Here is a 16,736-nt window from a genome sequence, read left to right on the forward strand (position 1 = left end):
GGTACTCTTTTCCCAACAATGCATGGTATCCCAGAGACCTTCTATTTTTACCTTTTTCTGTGTGTCATTTTATGGATTTCTGTTGTGGTGGGGAAAGGGCAGTCTCTTAGCTGTGTGTAGCAGGAGAGAAGATCTTGGGATCTAACATCTTGGGATCCACTATCTAATTCCTGAGCTTTGTGGATTTGTAGTATAAATAAGGTTACTTTTTGGTTTTCTCCACTTCTGATGTGGATTCAGGTTTCTTGGGCTCATTAGTTTCTTCTTATATGTCTCTCCAGCTTCAATCCTTGTATTATTGTCACCTCTTTTCCTGTATGGTTATTCCTTCAAAATTTAGGCTAAAGAACAATGCATGGCATATATAGTATGTTTTCAGTAAATACTTGATGAATGGATGAATGTTTACATTGCCTTTCTAAGACCAACTAATCAGTCATGGTATCCTTTCCTTTTGGCCTAGCCTCTGACTTGGCATCCTCTGCAACTTAGTGTGTCAGGGTGCCCTGGATCTATAAAATCTTTTTGTCACCGTTGTCCTAAAACCGTACACTTACTCAATTTGGTATTTCCTACAGTTATTAGCAGGGTACTCATAAATTGAGACAGGGTCTTCCTAAGTTGTCAAGCCTGGCCTAGAACTTGAGATCCTTCTGCCTCAATCTCTGTAGGAGCTGGGATTAGAGACATATGCCACTGTGTTCAGCCAAACGTTTGTTTATTGAAAGAATGATTGCTAAAAGTTCAGATTGTAGGGCTGGAGATGTGGCTCAAGCGGTAGCGCGCTCTCCTGGCATGCGTGTGGCCTGGGTTCGATCCTCAGCACCACATACAAAGATGTTGTGTCCGCCGAAAACTAAAAAAATAAATATTAGAACTCTCTCTCTCTCTCTCTCAAAAAAAAAGTTCAGATTGTAGAATTTTATTTAATGTTTTCTCATTCAAATAACTTTGTATGCTATAAATTAGGATTATTTTTAAAAATATTTGTTTTTTAGTTGTAGTTGGACACAATACCTTTATTTATTTATTTTTATGTGGTGCTGAGGATCGAAACCAGGGCCTCACAATGTGCCAGGTGAGTGCTCCACCACTGAGCCCCAGCCCCAGTCCTAGGATTATTAATAGTAAAAATATGATTAAAAAATATATCTCTTTATTACATAATCTAAGTCATTGTCAAACTTATTGGTCTCAGGGTCTCTCACCAATCTTAAAAATTATTAAGATCCTAAAGACTTTTCTTCTTTTAATATGGATTTATATGTATTGATGGTTACTATATTAAACCTGAAAAGTTCTAAATGTATTTATTTTATGATAACAGCAATATACCTATCATATGTTAACTATTTTCCAAAAAGAAAAGCAAATTGATAAGATGAGTGGTAATGTTTTACATTTTTTTCAAGTCTCTTTGATGTGTGGCATGAGAGAAGGCACCTGGATTTTCATAATTAACTTCCAGTATGTTGCAGTATGTTGCTTTGGTTGAAGTACATGAAGAAAATATGTCCTCATTTAGGTACACAGCTGTAAAAAAGATTATTTTAGTTTACTTTTCAAAAATTGTGGGATTTTCTTAATTAAAATTTATTTTTAAAATTAATATTTGAATGCTGGGCATGGTGGCGCATGCCTGTAATCCCAGTGGCCTGGGAGACTGAGGCAGGAGGATCGCAAGTTCAAAGCCAGCCACAGCAAAAAGGGAGGTGCTAAACAACTCAGTGAGAACCCTGTCTCTAAATAAATACAAAATAGGGCTGGGGATGTGGCTCAGTGGTCAGGTGCCCCAGCGTTCAATCCCTGGTACCAAAAAATAAATTAAAAATATTAATATTTGAAATTTTGACTTTTGTTTTTGTTGTGAATATTGGTGATTAAACCTGAGGCCTCAACATGCTTGGCAAACACTACTACTGAGCTATACCCCTGGCCCTAAATAGACTATTTTTGGTCTATAATTCTGAGTTCTAACACATGAATAGATTAAGGTAAACCCTCATGGCAGTTATAATAACCATTCATAATAGCTCATAAGTATTCATGAATAGCTCCAACACCTCCAGACAGTCCCATCATCCTATCCCTTTTGTAGTCCTACCTTCACCCTCTTGCCAGTCCTTGGCAAATTTATAAGACAAAACTATAGTTTTGTCTTATAAATGTAACCATACAGTGTGTAACTTTTTTGAGACTGACTAGTTGTGTCAAACATTTTTTCATATATTTGTTTTTTTTAAATCAAAATGTTTACTGAGCAATAAAAAGATGATTCATGAGTTTATTTGTAATCAATATATCCTTTTTGATGACATGCTGTTTGTCTTTTGCCCATTAGCCAAATATTTGGCCATTTTGTTCTCTTACTATTGAATTTTAAGGGTTCTCTAAGGTTCAGATATAAACTGTTGATTTACAGATGTTTTCTCCCAGACATTAGCTTATTTTTTCAATCTCTTAATAGCATCTTTTACAATATAAAGTTGGGAATTTTGGTGAGTATCAGTTTATCAGGGTTTTTTTATGAATTGTACTTTTCTTGTCATGTCTAAGAACTCTACATAACTCCTGGTCACAGATTTTTCTCACAAATTTATTACTTAAAGTTGTATATTTTATATTTACATCTATGATACATTATTGTGACTTAAGTTGTGTGTAAGGTGTGAAGTTCAGATTAAGTTTCAATTTTTTACATGTGTATATAAAATTATCCTAGAATCATTTTTAAAAATATTATCTTTTCTGTATTGAATTGTCTTTGCATGTTTGGCAAATATCAGGTTACCCAGAAGATGCAAATTCATAGGGGCAGAAATACATTAATGATTGCCACAGGCTAGGAGGAAGTGACTGCTGATAGGTATTGGGTTTCTTTTCTTTTTTTTTTTTTTTTTTGGTATCTGGTAAACTCAGGTAAACTCAATCTCTGAGGCACATCCCAGCCCTATTTTGTATTTTATTTTCTTATTTTTTGTGGTGCTGGAGATTGAATCCAGGGCCTTGTGTATGTAAGGCAAGCGCTCTACCAACTGAGCTATATCCTCAGCCCTGTATTTTTATTTAGAGACAGTATCTCACTGAGTTGCTTAACGCCTCCATTTTGCTGAGCCTGGCTTTAAACTCTTTTTTTTTTTTTTTTTTAAGAGAGAGAGAGAATTTTTTTTAATATTTATTTTTTAGTTTTCGGTGGACACAACATCTTTGTTGGTATGTGGTGCTGAGGATCGAACCCGGGCCGCACGCATGCCAGGCGAGCGCGCTACTGCTTGAGCCACATCCCCAGCCCCCCCAGTCTGGCTTTAAACTCTTGATCCTCCTGCCTTAGCCTCCCAAGCTGCTAGGTAACAGATGTGTGCCATCATGCCCAGTGGTATGGGATTTTTTCCTGGGGAGGTAAAAAATGTGCTAGAATTAATAGAAGGGAGGGTTATACAATCTTGTGTATATACTATAAGCCACTAAATTGTACACTTTAAAATTCTGAATTTTATAGTATGTGAATTAAGTGTAAACTTTTTAAAAAGCTTGAAGTATTTATAGGGTCTGTTTCTAAACTCTTTAAAAAAAATTTTTTTTAGACGTTTATGGACCTTTATTTTGTTCATTTATTTATATGCAGTTCTGAGACTCGAACTCAATGCCTCACACATGCGAGGCAAGCGCTCTACCACTGAGCCACAAACCCAGCTCCCTGTTTTTTAAACTCTTTATTGTATTTAATTTATTTTTCTGTTCCTTTGTCGTTAGCTCACTTTTTGATTACTCTAGCTATATAGAATAAGTCTTAAAATCATGTTGTAGAGTTCCTCCAAATTCATTATTTTTCAACAGTATTTTGGCCTATCCACATAATTTTCTTTTGGTAATACTGGGGATGGAACACAGGGCACTCTATCACTGAACTATATCCCCAGCACTTTTTATTTTTTGTTTTTTACTTTTTTAAATTAAAAAATTAGTTTGTAGATGAATACAATACCTTTATTTAATTAGTTATATTAATTTTTAAAAATATTTTTTAGTTGTCAATGGACCTTTATTTTATTTATGTATATGTAGTGCTGAGAGTCAAACCCAGTGTCTCACACATGCTAGACAAGCGCTCTACCACTGAGCCACAGCCACAGCCCCCTTTTTATTTTTTATTGTATTTTAACTTTATTTTTTTTGATACTGGCATTTGAACCCTGAGCTACATCTCCAGTCCGTTTATTTTTTAAATTTGAGACCGGATTTTGCTATATTGCTGCAACTGGCCTCAAATTTATGACTTCCTATCTCAGTCTCGTAGTCACTGAGAAGGTCACATTCACCACCGTTCCCTATCCTTTTTATTTTTTGAGTTTGAGATAGGGTCTTACTAAATTGCCTAGGCTGACCTACCTGGAACTTGGAATCCTTCTGCCTCAGCCTCCTGAGTCTCTGAGATTATAGACATATGCCACCATGCATAACTTCTTTGGTAATTCTTTTTTTAAAATATTCTTTTTTAGTTGTAGATGGACACAATACCTTTATTGATTTATTTATGTGGTGCTGAGGATTGAACCCAGTGCCTCACACATGCAAGTCAAGAACTCTACCACTGAGCCACAACCCCAGTCCATTTGGTAATTTTTTTAAGAGCAGGTTTGCTGAAACATATCTTAATTTTCTTTTATCTGACAAAATCTCTATCCCTGAAGGATATTTCTCTGGATACAGAATTCTGGTTTGACAGTTTCTTATTTTCAGTACTTTTTTGTCTTGTATTTTTTGTCTTGCTACATCCTCCATGGTTTCTGATGAGACTATTCAGAGTCCATTAAATTGTTGTTCCCCTATAAGTAAGGTCTCAATTTAATCTGGATGTTCTTAAGCATCTTTCTGTGTGTTTAAGTTTTAGTGTTTAATTACAATATGTTTAGAAGTGAGTTTTGTTTTTGTTTTTGCTTTTTCTGTTCACTAAGTTTCTTCAGTCTCTTTCAGAAAATATGGAAGCTTTTAGCTACTTTTTTAAAACTTTTTTTTTTAGTCGTAAATGGACACAATATCTTTATTTTTATTTATTTTTTATATGGTGCTGAGGATGGAACCCAGGGTCTCATGCGTGCGAAGCAAGCCCTCTACCATTGAGCTACAACCCCAGCCCTTTTAGCTACTTTTCTTTTTTTTAATATTTATTTTTTAGTTATAAGTGGACATAATATCTTTATTTCATTTTTATGTGGTGCTGAGATTTGAACCCAGTGCCTCAAGTGTGCTAGGCAAGCACTCTACCACTGAGCCACAATCCCAGTTCCCCTTTTAGCTGCTTTTCAATGTTCAATTTTTTTCTGTCCTACACATTTTTCTCTCTTGTGACTCTGACGCAAGTGTTATAAGTTTTAATGTTATACCTTCATTTATGAAAATATTTTTCTCTCATTTTTTACTGAGATAGGGTGTTTATTCTCCCAATTTGAAGGCTCAAGTAAACCTCCCATCTCAGTCTTCTGAGTAGCTGAAACTACAGGTATCACCCCATTCCCAGCTCTTTGGTTTTCCGATTGAAAATTTTCTATAAATTTATCTTACATTTTACTGACTCTTTCCTCTGACAATTCCATTCTTATATTGGCCCATCTGGTGACAGTTTAAAATTTCAGTTATTGTATTTCTTCTAAAATTTCAATTTACTACTTTATATCTTCTGCTTCCTTACTGAGACTTATACCTTTCTATTCATTTCTAGGGTGGACATCTTCACTTCTGAGAGCATTTTTATGGTAACTGCTTTAAAGTCTTACTAAGTGCTAAATGTATATCATCTTGGCATTTGCACATGTTGAATACCCTTTTATATGTAAGTTGAGATTTTCCTCTTTTTTTTTTTAAGAGCTTTAAAGTTACACATAGTAGTTGTTTTGTCTGGATAAACTCATATGTTCATGGAATTCAATTTCAGTTCATGATTTCCCCCTCTTTTGTCTCCTGTTCTCCTTCCCCTCTCCTGTTCTGCTTTCCTTGTTTCTTGTATGCTTGATAGTATTGGATTATATGCTCAGCATATCAGAAATTATGTTTGAGATTTGAGTCTTATTTAAATCCTGTGGAGAATGATGGTATTTTTAATTTAACTACCTGCTTGTGTTCATGTTGCAAGTTCTGACTAGTCTTCTGTATACTTTGGTTTTCATGTTAATTCAGACCTGTTCTAGAGCTGTATTACTGACTGGCCAGTCAGAAGTGGACCTTGGGTCTAAGTCTTTGTTTAGTTCCCAGTGTATTTTAGTTTCTAGTGTCAGCGGACTACTGCTCTTTGCAGATTATCTAATTGATCAGTGAGTTTAAGTAGTATCAATCAGTCTCATCCATCCATTAGAAAGTTCATTATCAATCCCATAACCAGCACAGTGGCACATGCCTGAAGTCCCAGGTGCCCAGAGACTGAGGCAGGGAGATTGCTTGAGTTCAGGAGTTTGAGGCCAATCTGGGCAACAAAGCAAGATGGGGTCATCTCAAAAACAAAGAGCTGGGTGCAGTGGAGCTCCCCTGCAATCCCAGTGATTTAGGAGGCTGAGGCAGGAGGATTGCAAATTCAAAGCCAGCCTCAGTAATTTAGAAGGCCCTAAGCAACTCAGGGAGAATCCTATCTCAAATAAAAAATATTGTTTGTTTGGTTGGAAATTCAAACAAACAAACATACATGTCATCCACTCTTTCTCTAAGAGTTTTAGCAACCACTGATAGTCACTGCTTAGATTATTTCATTAGACACAGCAAAATGGTGACTTTTAAATTCGATGATCACCTTTTTGTTTTCTTGAAGTACAGTTAGTATGAGAAAGGTAGGATAAACCTTTCTTTAGTTTCCTTTAATTTATATGCAGAGTAATGGATTGTTACCCTAGCAATTGTTTACATTATCTGAGTTAGTAGATTTTTAAAAAAAGTATCATTATTAATTCATGTATTTAAATACATGAAGACACACACACACACACTATTTTTTTTTTTTTTTTTTAGTACTGGGGATTGAACCCAGGGGCACTCTACCACTGAGCTACATTACATTTCCAGTCCTTTTTATTTTTTTATTTTGAGTTGAAGTCTTTCTGAGTTCTCAGGTTGGCCTTAAACTTGCGATCCTCCTGTGTCAGCCTCCTGAGTCTCTGGGATTATAGGCATGCAAGCACTGTGTACAGCATACATTTTTATATATTTTAATATGTTTTATTTCATTATACCTATTAATTTTCATGCTCAAAATTTCACACTTTAATTCAGTGTTAGCCCCTGTGTCTTTTTGACTTTTCTCCATTATCTTGGATAGAAGTAGATTTACTTACCCCAAGAAATTTAAGCTTCAGCATTATTGTGGGGGCTTCTGTCAAGGCTTTGAGACCAAGGCTTTAGCAATTGGTCATATGATTTTGTAAAATTTTACAAAAATAAGATTTTTTAGGAGGGCATGTAGGCTGGTGTGTGCTTAATATATAAAGTCCAAGCTTCACAAAACCTGGATCTGGCCCTAGTCTTAGATATATTCCTGTTTTTAAGCAATAACAATATTTTAGGCTCATCTTTTATATTTCCTGTTCCCAGTCTTAGAATTACTAATTTCTCCAAGTGTTAACAATTAGCTGAGGGTTCTTTTGCTCAATTCAGATAGAAATCTCAAATAGGCGAAGTGCAGCTCTATTATGATTATCAGCTTCTGCTGGCATCTCTCAGCACTAGAATTAGCAGCTCTCTGCAGCTTTCTAGCTGCTTAGCATGCTTAGTGTTACCAGCTCTTAGTACAGCCCGCTCAGCTTGCTCAAATCAAGATAGAAGTCACCAATAGGCAAAATAAAACCATCTAAACAATGTTTTATTGAGGTTTGTGCTGTAGCATAAGGGAGAGAGTACAAGGAAGGAGCTCTTCAAGGATAAGAGGTCATCTGCTTATATTGACAAAAACGGCTGTCTGCACAGGCTCATTATCATCTATCCGTAAACCATAGAAGTTCTGGGCTGTAATGTTGTTCTGTGAATATATGGTGGATCTGTGGGCTCTTGGTTTTCATGGGGTATGGGGGAGGTATTCATCACCATCACTGTAGGAAGTTGTTGGAAAATCCTTGGCAAGTCCTAAGGGAAGCAGACTCTAGTTGTGAGCTGAATGAACTTTGGAAGCTTCTGTGGCTTAAATGGCGCTTGCCCAAGTAGCCCCAGGAGTTTGGTATTTTCCAGAGCATCCATTACTAGTGCAGCAGTTGTCAGGGCAGCTTTGGCCCCAACGCTAATCCCCACCTCACCTCTACCTTATCACTGCGGGCTCAGCATAGCTCCTTGGTGGCACATCAGGGCAGCTGTGCATGGCAACAGTGCCAGAGGCGACGATACCTACTCCTGCTGGCCTCCTGAATCTTTAGCCATCTAGGAAAAATAGCAGTCTATGTACATAAAGACAGAACACACAAAAAAAGCTGAAAACCATTGGTGGAGGGTCAGACCCTCCTGTCTCACAAGGAGTCTTTTTTTTTCCCCTTAGGGAAATAGTATTTTGAACCCATAGCTGCTTAATGCCATTGACTTGCATTGCTTAGAGTTGTAAAATGTGTAGTTAAATAAAGATTACAGAGTTGTTCATTTTCTTCAGGATAAGGTTTCAGGATTTTAACCTGACTTCTTTGATTTTTATATTTATATCTCTTTATATTATCTTTTGTATCCTAATGAGTTAGTATAATCACTTATTTACTCCATCACTCAGTATCATAGTTTTGTTAATTTTAAAATTTGTTCTAATTAGATATACATGAAGAGAATGTATTTTACACATGGTACACAAATGGAGCATAAATTCTCATTCCTCTGGCTGTGCATGGTGCTGGTAGTATAATCATACCTGTATACAGGGTAATAATGTCTCTTTCATTCAACCATCTTTCCCATCCCCATGGCCCCCTCTCCCCCTTCTTACTCCCTTCTGTACAGTCCAAAGTTCCTTCATTCTCATCCACCACTATGGATCAGCATCTGCTTATCAGAGAAAACATTTGGCCTTTGGTTTTTGGGGATTGGCTTATTTCACTTAGCATGTTATTCTCTAGCTCCATAGTATCATAGTTTTAAAACAGTATCATTATTACTTCTAACAATAAAACTACTAAATGCAGGGGGTTTTTTTGGCATGATTATGGGCTGATTTTATTTCTTATATACTTTCAACATTCTCTTAATTCTTTTTTTTTTTGAGAGAGAATTTTTTAATATTTATTTTTTAGTTTTTGGTGGACACAGCATCTTTGTTTGTATGTGGTGCTGAGGATCGAATCTGGGCCGCATGCATGCCAGGCGAGCGCGCTACCGCTTGAGCCACATCCCCTGCCCTCTCTTAATTCTTAATAATATATTGATATTATGACTAGAAAATAAACATTCTATAAGTCTGTTTTTCTGTATCATGTTAAAAAAGTCAATCTGAAAAAAACTAAAAATAACATAGAATGTTCAAGCAAAGTACAGAAGATGAAATAGAAATAATGATATTTTACATTAAAAATACCATGCATCTTAAACATTTTATTTCTTATTTTTTAAAAATTTTTTTCTTTTTTTATTGTCAGTTGACCTTTATTATATTTATATATTTATATGTGGTGCTGAGAATTGAACCCAGTGCCTCACACTTGCTAGGTAGGCGCTCTACCACTGAGCTACAACCCCAGCCCTTATTTCTTATTTTTAAATGTATATTTAATTGACAAATAAAAATCATATATATGTATTATGAATGACATTTTGAAATATGTGTACATTGTGCAATAACTGTAATCAAACTAATTTAACATTAGCATTACCTGATTATTATTATTATTTTGGTGGTGGTGACCATATTTCAGATCTACTCTCTAAGCAATTTTTTTGCTGTTTTTAAAATTTATTTACTTATTTTAATTAGGTATATATGATATGAGAATGCATTTTGATTCATTGTACATGATGTAGTATCACAACATATGTGTAGTCATATATGTACCTAGGGTAATGATGTCCATCTCATTCCACCTTTTTTTCCTGCCCTCATGCACCTTCCTTCCCTTCCCTTCCCTTTGCCCAATCAAAGTTCCTCCATTTTTCTCATGTCTCCCCACTTCCTGTTTTGGATCAGCATCCACTTATCAGAGAGAACATTTGGCCTTTGGTTTTTAGGTTTTTTTCACTTCATTTAGTATGATATTCTCCAACTCGATCCATTTACGTGCAAATGCCGTAATTTTATTCTCTTTTAATGCTGAGTAATATTCCATTGTGTATATATACCATAATTACTTTATCCATTCATCTACTGGATGGCATCTAGGTTGCTTCCAAAGTTTAGCTATTATGAAATGAGCTGCTATGAATATTGATGTGGCTGTGTCACTATAGTATGCTGATTTTAAGTCCTTTGGGTAGAGACTGAGGAGTGGGAAAGCTGGGTCAAATGGTGGTTCCATTCCAACTTTTCTAAGGAATCTACATACTTATTTCTAGATTATTTGCATGAATTTGCAGTCCTACCAGCAATGTATAAGTATGCCTTTTCCCCCACATCCTCACCAACATTTATTGTTGTCTGTATTCTTGATAGCTGCCATTCTGACTGGAGTGAGATGAAATCTTAGAGTAGTTTTGGTTTGCATTTTTTTTAATTACTAGAGATGTTGAAAGTTTTTTCATATATTTGTTGATTGATTGTATATCTTCTGAGAAGTGTCTATTCAGCTCCTTAGCCCATTTATTGATTGGGTTGTTTGGTTTTTTGGTGTTAAGTTTTTTGGGTTCTTTATATATCCTGGAGATTAGTTCTCTGTCTGGCATGTGTGTGGCAAAAAATTGTTCCCAAAATGTAGGTTCTCTGTTCACCTCATTGATGGTTTCTTTTGCTGAGAAGAAGCTTTTTAGTTTGAGTCCATCCCATGTATTAATTCTTGATTTTATTTTTTGCACCTTAGGAGTCTTGTTAAGGAATTTGGGGCCTAATCCAACATAATGTAGATTTTTAAAAATTGATTCTCAGTACCACATATAAATAAGTAAAATAAAGGTCCATTAACAACTAAAAAAAATCAAAACAAAAATTTTGGCAAATTGCATACAAAAATGTATTAAAAAAATAGTGCACCATGATCAAATGGGGTTCATTCCACCAATGCAAGGTTGGTTCAACATACAGAAATCAGTAAATATTATTCATCCCATCAATAGAATTAAATCATGAATCATATGAACATGAAAGGGTGTTTTGAACATGAAAGGGTGCTGTATTTTGTAAATGCTTTCTCTGCATCAATTGATATAATCATATGATTCTTTAAGTCTTATTGATATGATGAATTATATGAATATAGAGTTGTATCATCAGCAAATAATGATAGTCTAAGTTCTTCTTTTCCTAACTGTATCTCTTTCTAAATTAATCCCTTTAATTTCTATCTAATTGCTCTGGCTAGAGTTTCAAAGACTATTTTGGATAGAAATGGTGAAAGAGGACATCCCTGTCTTGTTCCAGTTTTTAGAGGAAATGCTTCTAATCTTTCTCCATTCAGAATGATGTTGGTCTTGGGTTTGACATAGATAGCTTTCACAATGTTGTTCCTATTATCCCTAGTTTTTCTAGTGTTTTGAACATGAAAGGGTGCTGTATTTTGTCAAATGCTTTCTTTGCATCAGTTGATATAATCATATAATTCTTATCTTTAAGTCTATTGATGTGATGAATTATATTTATTGATTTCTGTATGTTGAGCCAACCTTGCATCGCTGGAATGAACCCAATTTGACCATGGTGCACTATTTTTTAAATATGTTTTTGTATGCAATTTGCCAGAATTAAAAAAAAAATTCTAGTTGTTGATGGACCTTTATTTTATTAATTTTTATGTCGTGCTGAGACTCAAACCCTAGTGCCTCACACATATTAGGCAAATGCTCTGCCACTGAGCCACAGCCTCAGCCCCTCCCTACCTGATTTGCCAGAATTTTATTAAGAATTTTTGCATCAATGTTCATCAGGGATAATGGTCTGAAATTTTCTTTCCTTGATGTGTGTCTGCCTGATTTAGTATCAGGGTGATACTAGCTTCTTAGAATGAGTTTGAAAGGGTTCCTTCCTTTTCTATCTCACAGAATAATTTGAGGAATATGATATTAATTCTTCTTTGTAGATTTTGTAGGACTCAGCTTTGAATTTGTCTGGGCTTTTCTTGGTTGGTAGGCTTTTGATGGCGTCTTCTACTAACTGCAGTTTTTAAGTTTTCTTTCTCTTTTTTCTTTTGCAGCCCCTGGGAATCAAACCTAGGGCCTCACACTTGCTAGGCAAGCATTTTACTACTCATCTATGCCCTCTAGCCTTAAGATTTCTTTATGGTTCATTTATTTCCTAAGATATTTTCCAGTGGGATGTACAATCAAATGCTATATTTTATTTATTTATTTAGGTACCAGAAATTGAACGTAGGGGCATGTTCAATTGAGCCACATCCCCAGCCCTTTTTTATATTTTATTTAGAGAAAAATTGCTTAGGGTCTTGCTAAATTGCTGAGGCTTGCTTTGAACATGTGATCCTCCTGTCTCAGCCTCTCAAACTGCTGGGATTATAGGCCTGTGCCACAACACCTGGCCAAAATACTGTATTTTAAAGCCACTTGAAACAATTATTTTCTAAGTGATTATGGAACAAACTTGGTAAGCAATGGGTTTGGGTTTATTTTAAATTTTTTAGAAATTGTACACCTTCCATTTTTAGTGTTTTTAAAATTTTTTTTTGTTTAATTTTGCATTTTCACTGTTTTTCAGGTGTCACTATTCAATATCTGAACAAAATGGTAAATTTATTGTGTGCTATGCAGAGATAGCTGTGACTGTAGGGCATGCTTTTTCTGAATGAAGCAAACTGCTAATGTATTCGATTTGGGAATTGTGTTCAGGGATTGGTAAGACAGAAGAATTTAGGCATAGAATGACCTTGTATTATGCAAATATGGTTATGAAGTGTGGCTGTTATTGATTGGTTGACTTTCTGAATGTTAATCATTCTTTCGAAGCTATTATCATTATTTGATTGGTTGGTTAGTTTGTTTATTTTCTGGTACTATGGACTGAACCTAGGAAAACTCTACTATTGAATAATATCCCCAGCCCTTTTTTTAATTTTGAGACAAGGTCTTGCTAAGTTTGAACTTGGCCCTGAACTTGTGATTCTCCTGCTGCAGCCTTTCCAGTCTCTGAAATTACAGGCATGTGCCACCAAGCTATGTTTAAATCCAGTTTCCATGATCATTTCCTATATTGTTTTTTTGAATTCGGAGTATTGCAATTTTTTTATCATATACAAAACATTTACATAGTTCCAAAATAAAAACTGTAATACAAGGTATATTCACATTTGGCTTCCATCCTTAATACTCTTCATCCTCTCCCTACCCTCCCTTTCTGTTGAGTAAATGTTATTAAATAACAGTTTGCAGATCAGATTTGACCAACCTCCCACACACTCCCCCCCCCCAAATGTAAACTTATTTGTTTACATATTGGTTTTTGCTTTTTTTTTTTTTTAATTTTTGGTACTGGAATTGAACCCAGGGTTGCTTTACCACTGAGCCACACTCTAGTCCTTTTTATTTTGAGAAAGAGTAGTTAAGTTGCTGAGGCTAGTCTCAAATTTATAATCCTGCCTCAGCCTCCCAAGTTGCTGGGATTTCAGGAGTGCACCACTGCCAGGCTTTTTATGGCTTCTTTTTGTGTTTTAGTGGTGGAGTTGAGTAGCTATGACAGTGAATATATAGGTCCTGTGAAGCCCTTTACTGAAAAAGTTTGCCTAATCCTCTTAGGGAGAATAATTTTCATCAATTTTTGACTTTTTTTTTCTTTTTTAAAAATAAAAGCAAATAGAGCTAGGGTTGTGGCTCATGATGGAGTGCTGGCCTGGCATGTATGAGGCACTAGGTTTGATCTTTAGCACCACATAAAAATAAATAAATAAAATAATGATATTAAATAAACAGATAAAAGCAAATATTTTACTCAACATTTACTTTCTTTGTACATAAAAGGAAGCATACTACAAACCCTTTACTTGCATCTTGCTTTTTTCTATTGAACAATATTTCCTGAAAATCATTCTAATTAATCTCTAATTCCTAGACTAGCTTAGTTTTCATCTCCTTTAGGCTATGTATTTCTATCTTTTCATTTTCTGCAGGTATGCTATTCTTTTCACTATTATTCTCCTTTCATTGTTTGACCAAAAGTACATTTCTGTGTTCATGTTTATTTCCTGTGCATTTAAGTGCATTTTCTTGGTGTGTGTGTGTCGTGCTGGGGATTGAACCCAGAGCCTTGTATATGTGAAGCAAGCACTCTGCCAACTGTGCTATTTCTCTAGCTCTCATTTAAGTGCATTTTGTAACATTAAAATATGATTAGCTCAGACTGGGGCTGTAGTTCAGTGACAAGAGTGCTTGCTTAACAGGTGTGAGGCATTGGATTCCATCTTCAGCATCCCATAAAAATAAAACAAATAAAATAAAGGCATACATACATAGATTAGCTCTAATGATGTTAAGGTAACTGTGTTACAACCTAGCAAACTATAAACTGTTGTAGATTAGGTACTGTGTCTTTTTCACAGTATGTTGCATTCAAGATAGTAGTCTATTTGGGTCAAATGCCATTGACCCCATGCTTGCTCTTTAGTCTAGCAATCTCAGTTATTGTAAATAATGTTTGTGTTGTAACACTGTCTTTGTAATGTCTGGAAATCTATAGTAAAAAAAAAAATGTGCTTTTTTTTTTTTTTTTTTTTTTTTTTTTTTAGAAAGAGTGAGAGGGGAGGAGGGGGGAGGGAGGGAGAGAGAGAGAGAGAGAGAGAATTTTTAATATTTATTTATTTTAGTTCTCGGCGGACACAACATCTTTGTTGGTATGTGGTGCTGAGGATCGAACCCGGGCCGCATGCATGCCAGGCGAGCGCGCTACCGTTTGAGCCACATCCCCAGCCCTGTGCTTTTTAAGATATGCATTAAACAACTTTTGGAATACTTTGTGAGGCATTTCCCCCTTTCCAACAAGGCTTTCTACTTAATGTATAAGACTGGTGCTTTTTTTTTTTTATTAATTGCTCTGATCTTGACATATCATACATTTGATTCAAATGGGGTATGAATTCTCATTTTTCCATGTGTACAGGTTGCAGGATCACATTGGTTATATGGCCACGTATATACATACAGCAATACTAGTGTCTATTGTATTCTGCTGCCCTTCCTATTCCCCCCTTCTCTCCCCTCCCCTCCCATCACCTCTCTCTACCCAATCTACTGTGACACATTTCTCTCTCTTTTTTTCCTTCCCCCTCACATCATCATACATGTATTTTGTATAACGATGAGGGTCTCCTTCCATCTACCATGCAATTCCCCTTCTCCCTCCCATTCCCTCCCACCTCTCTTCCCTATTTAGTGGTAATCTTCTTCTCAAGCTCTTCCTCCTACTCTGTTTTGAGTCACACCCCTTATATCAGAGAAGACATTTGGCATTTGTTTTCTAGGGATTGGCTAACTTCACTTAGCATAATCTGCTCTAATGCCATCCATTTCCCTGCAAATGCCATGATCTTGTTATTTTTTTACTGCTGAGTAGTATTCCATTGTGTATAAATGCCACATTTTTTTTTTATCCATTCATCTATTGAAGGGCATCTAGGTTGGTTCCACAGTCTAGCTATTGTGCATTGTGCTGCTGTGAACATTGATGTAGCTGTGTCCCTGTAGTATGCTCTTTTTAGGTCTTTTGGGTATAGTCCAAGAAGGGGAGTAGCTGGGTCAAATGGTGGTTCCATTCCCAGCTTTCTAAGGAATCTCCATACTGCTTTCCAAATTGGCTGCACCAATTTGCAGTCCCAACTGGTGCTTTTTTTTAGTTGTCAATGGATCTTTATTTTATTTATTTATATGCAGTGCTGAGACATCGAACCCAGTGCTAGGCAAGCGCTCTGCCACTGAGCTACAACCCCAGCTTTCTTGATATTGAAATGTTGTATGGATTAATTAGCCCTGATATGTTACTATTTCTTTTGTTTTAGGTTAAATGGAAACCACCCTTGGGAGCTAGATGCCTGTGTAGCTGTTCTACCACATCAGTGTTTTGCAATGAGTGGGGGAGGAGAGCAGCCGGATATCCTCAGTGTTGGAATCCTAGTAAAAGAAAGATGGAAAGTGGTGAGTGTACTTCTTGGGGTGTGTGTGTTGTGTGTGTGTGTGTGTGTGTGTGTGTGTGTGTGTTTGTACATATAGGGGTCAATTTTGGTATCTTGGTAAAAATATCATTTCATTAGGCAATAATACCTACATTGTTTTTGTGCCTAAAGCAGTTATTTTCTTATGATTAAGTTCTGTTTATACTTGAATTCTTAGTTTTTCTTCATAAAGTACTATATCTTCCTAACTTCTAGTAGCTATGTTAAGTAAGGTAAATGAAAGTGTACTTAAGGAAAGAACACATGAAAAAAATATAGTGTTTGGAAGTACAGTGAACTGCATGTTCCTTTTAATTAAGGAAAATTATAAGTATTTGTTGTTCATCTTGATTGTTCTCTTTCATCTTCCTTCCAGAGTATTTTGACACAATCTTTAACCTTAGTATTTCTGTACTTGCTTTAGTATGTATATTTAAAAAATCAGGGGGCTGGGGATGTGGCTCAAGCGGTAGCGCGCTCGCCTGGCATGCGTGCGGCCCG

At 35.8% G+C, this 16,736-nt stretch overlaps 1 protein-coding gene across 5 annotated transcripts in view; it reads left to right on the forward strand.

Annotated features, from left to right (window-relative positions):
- TTBK2 (tau tubulin kinase 2) overlaps positions 1-16,736 on the forward strand; it is a 151,693-nt gene that overhangs the window by 22,050 nt on the left and 112,907 nt on the right. For 4 of the 5 annotated variants that reach the window (XM_081289601.1, XM_081289598.1, XM_081289600.1 and 1 more), the window contains exon 2: positions 16,083-16,218. In XM_081289601.1, the coding sequence (XP_081145727.1) occupies positions 16,150-16,218 (69 nt within the window). In that variant the 5' untranslated portion in view covers positions 16,083-16,149. Of the gene's footprint in view, positions 1-5,719; positions 5,754-16,082; positions 16,219-16,736 lie in introns of all 5 variants that reach the window. The other variant, XM_081289599.1, reaches the window with a different exon arrangement.

This window comes from Spermophilus citellus (genome assembly GCF_964194105.1).
Source record: "Spermophilus citellus genome assembly, chromosome: 4".
In the NCBI taxonomy this organism is placed as follows: Eukaryota; Metazoa; Chordata; class Mammalia; order Rodentia; family Sciuridae; genus Spermophilus; species Spermophilus citellus.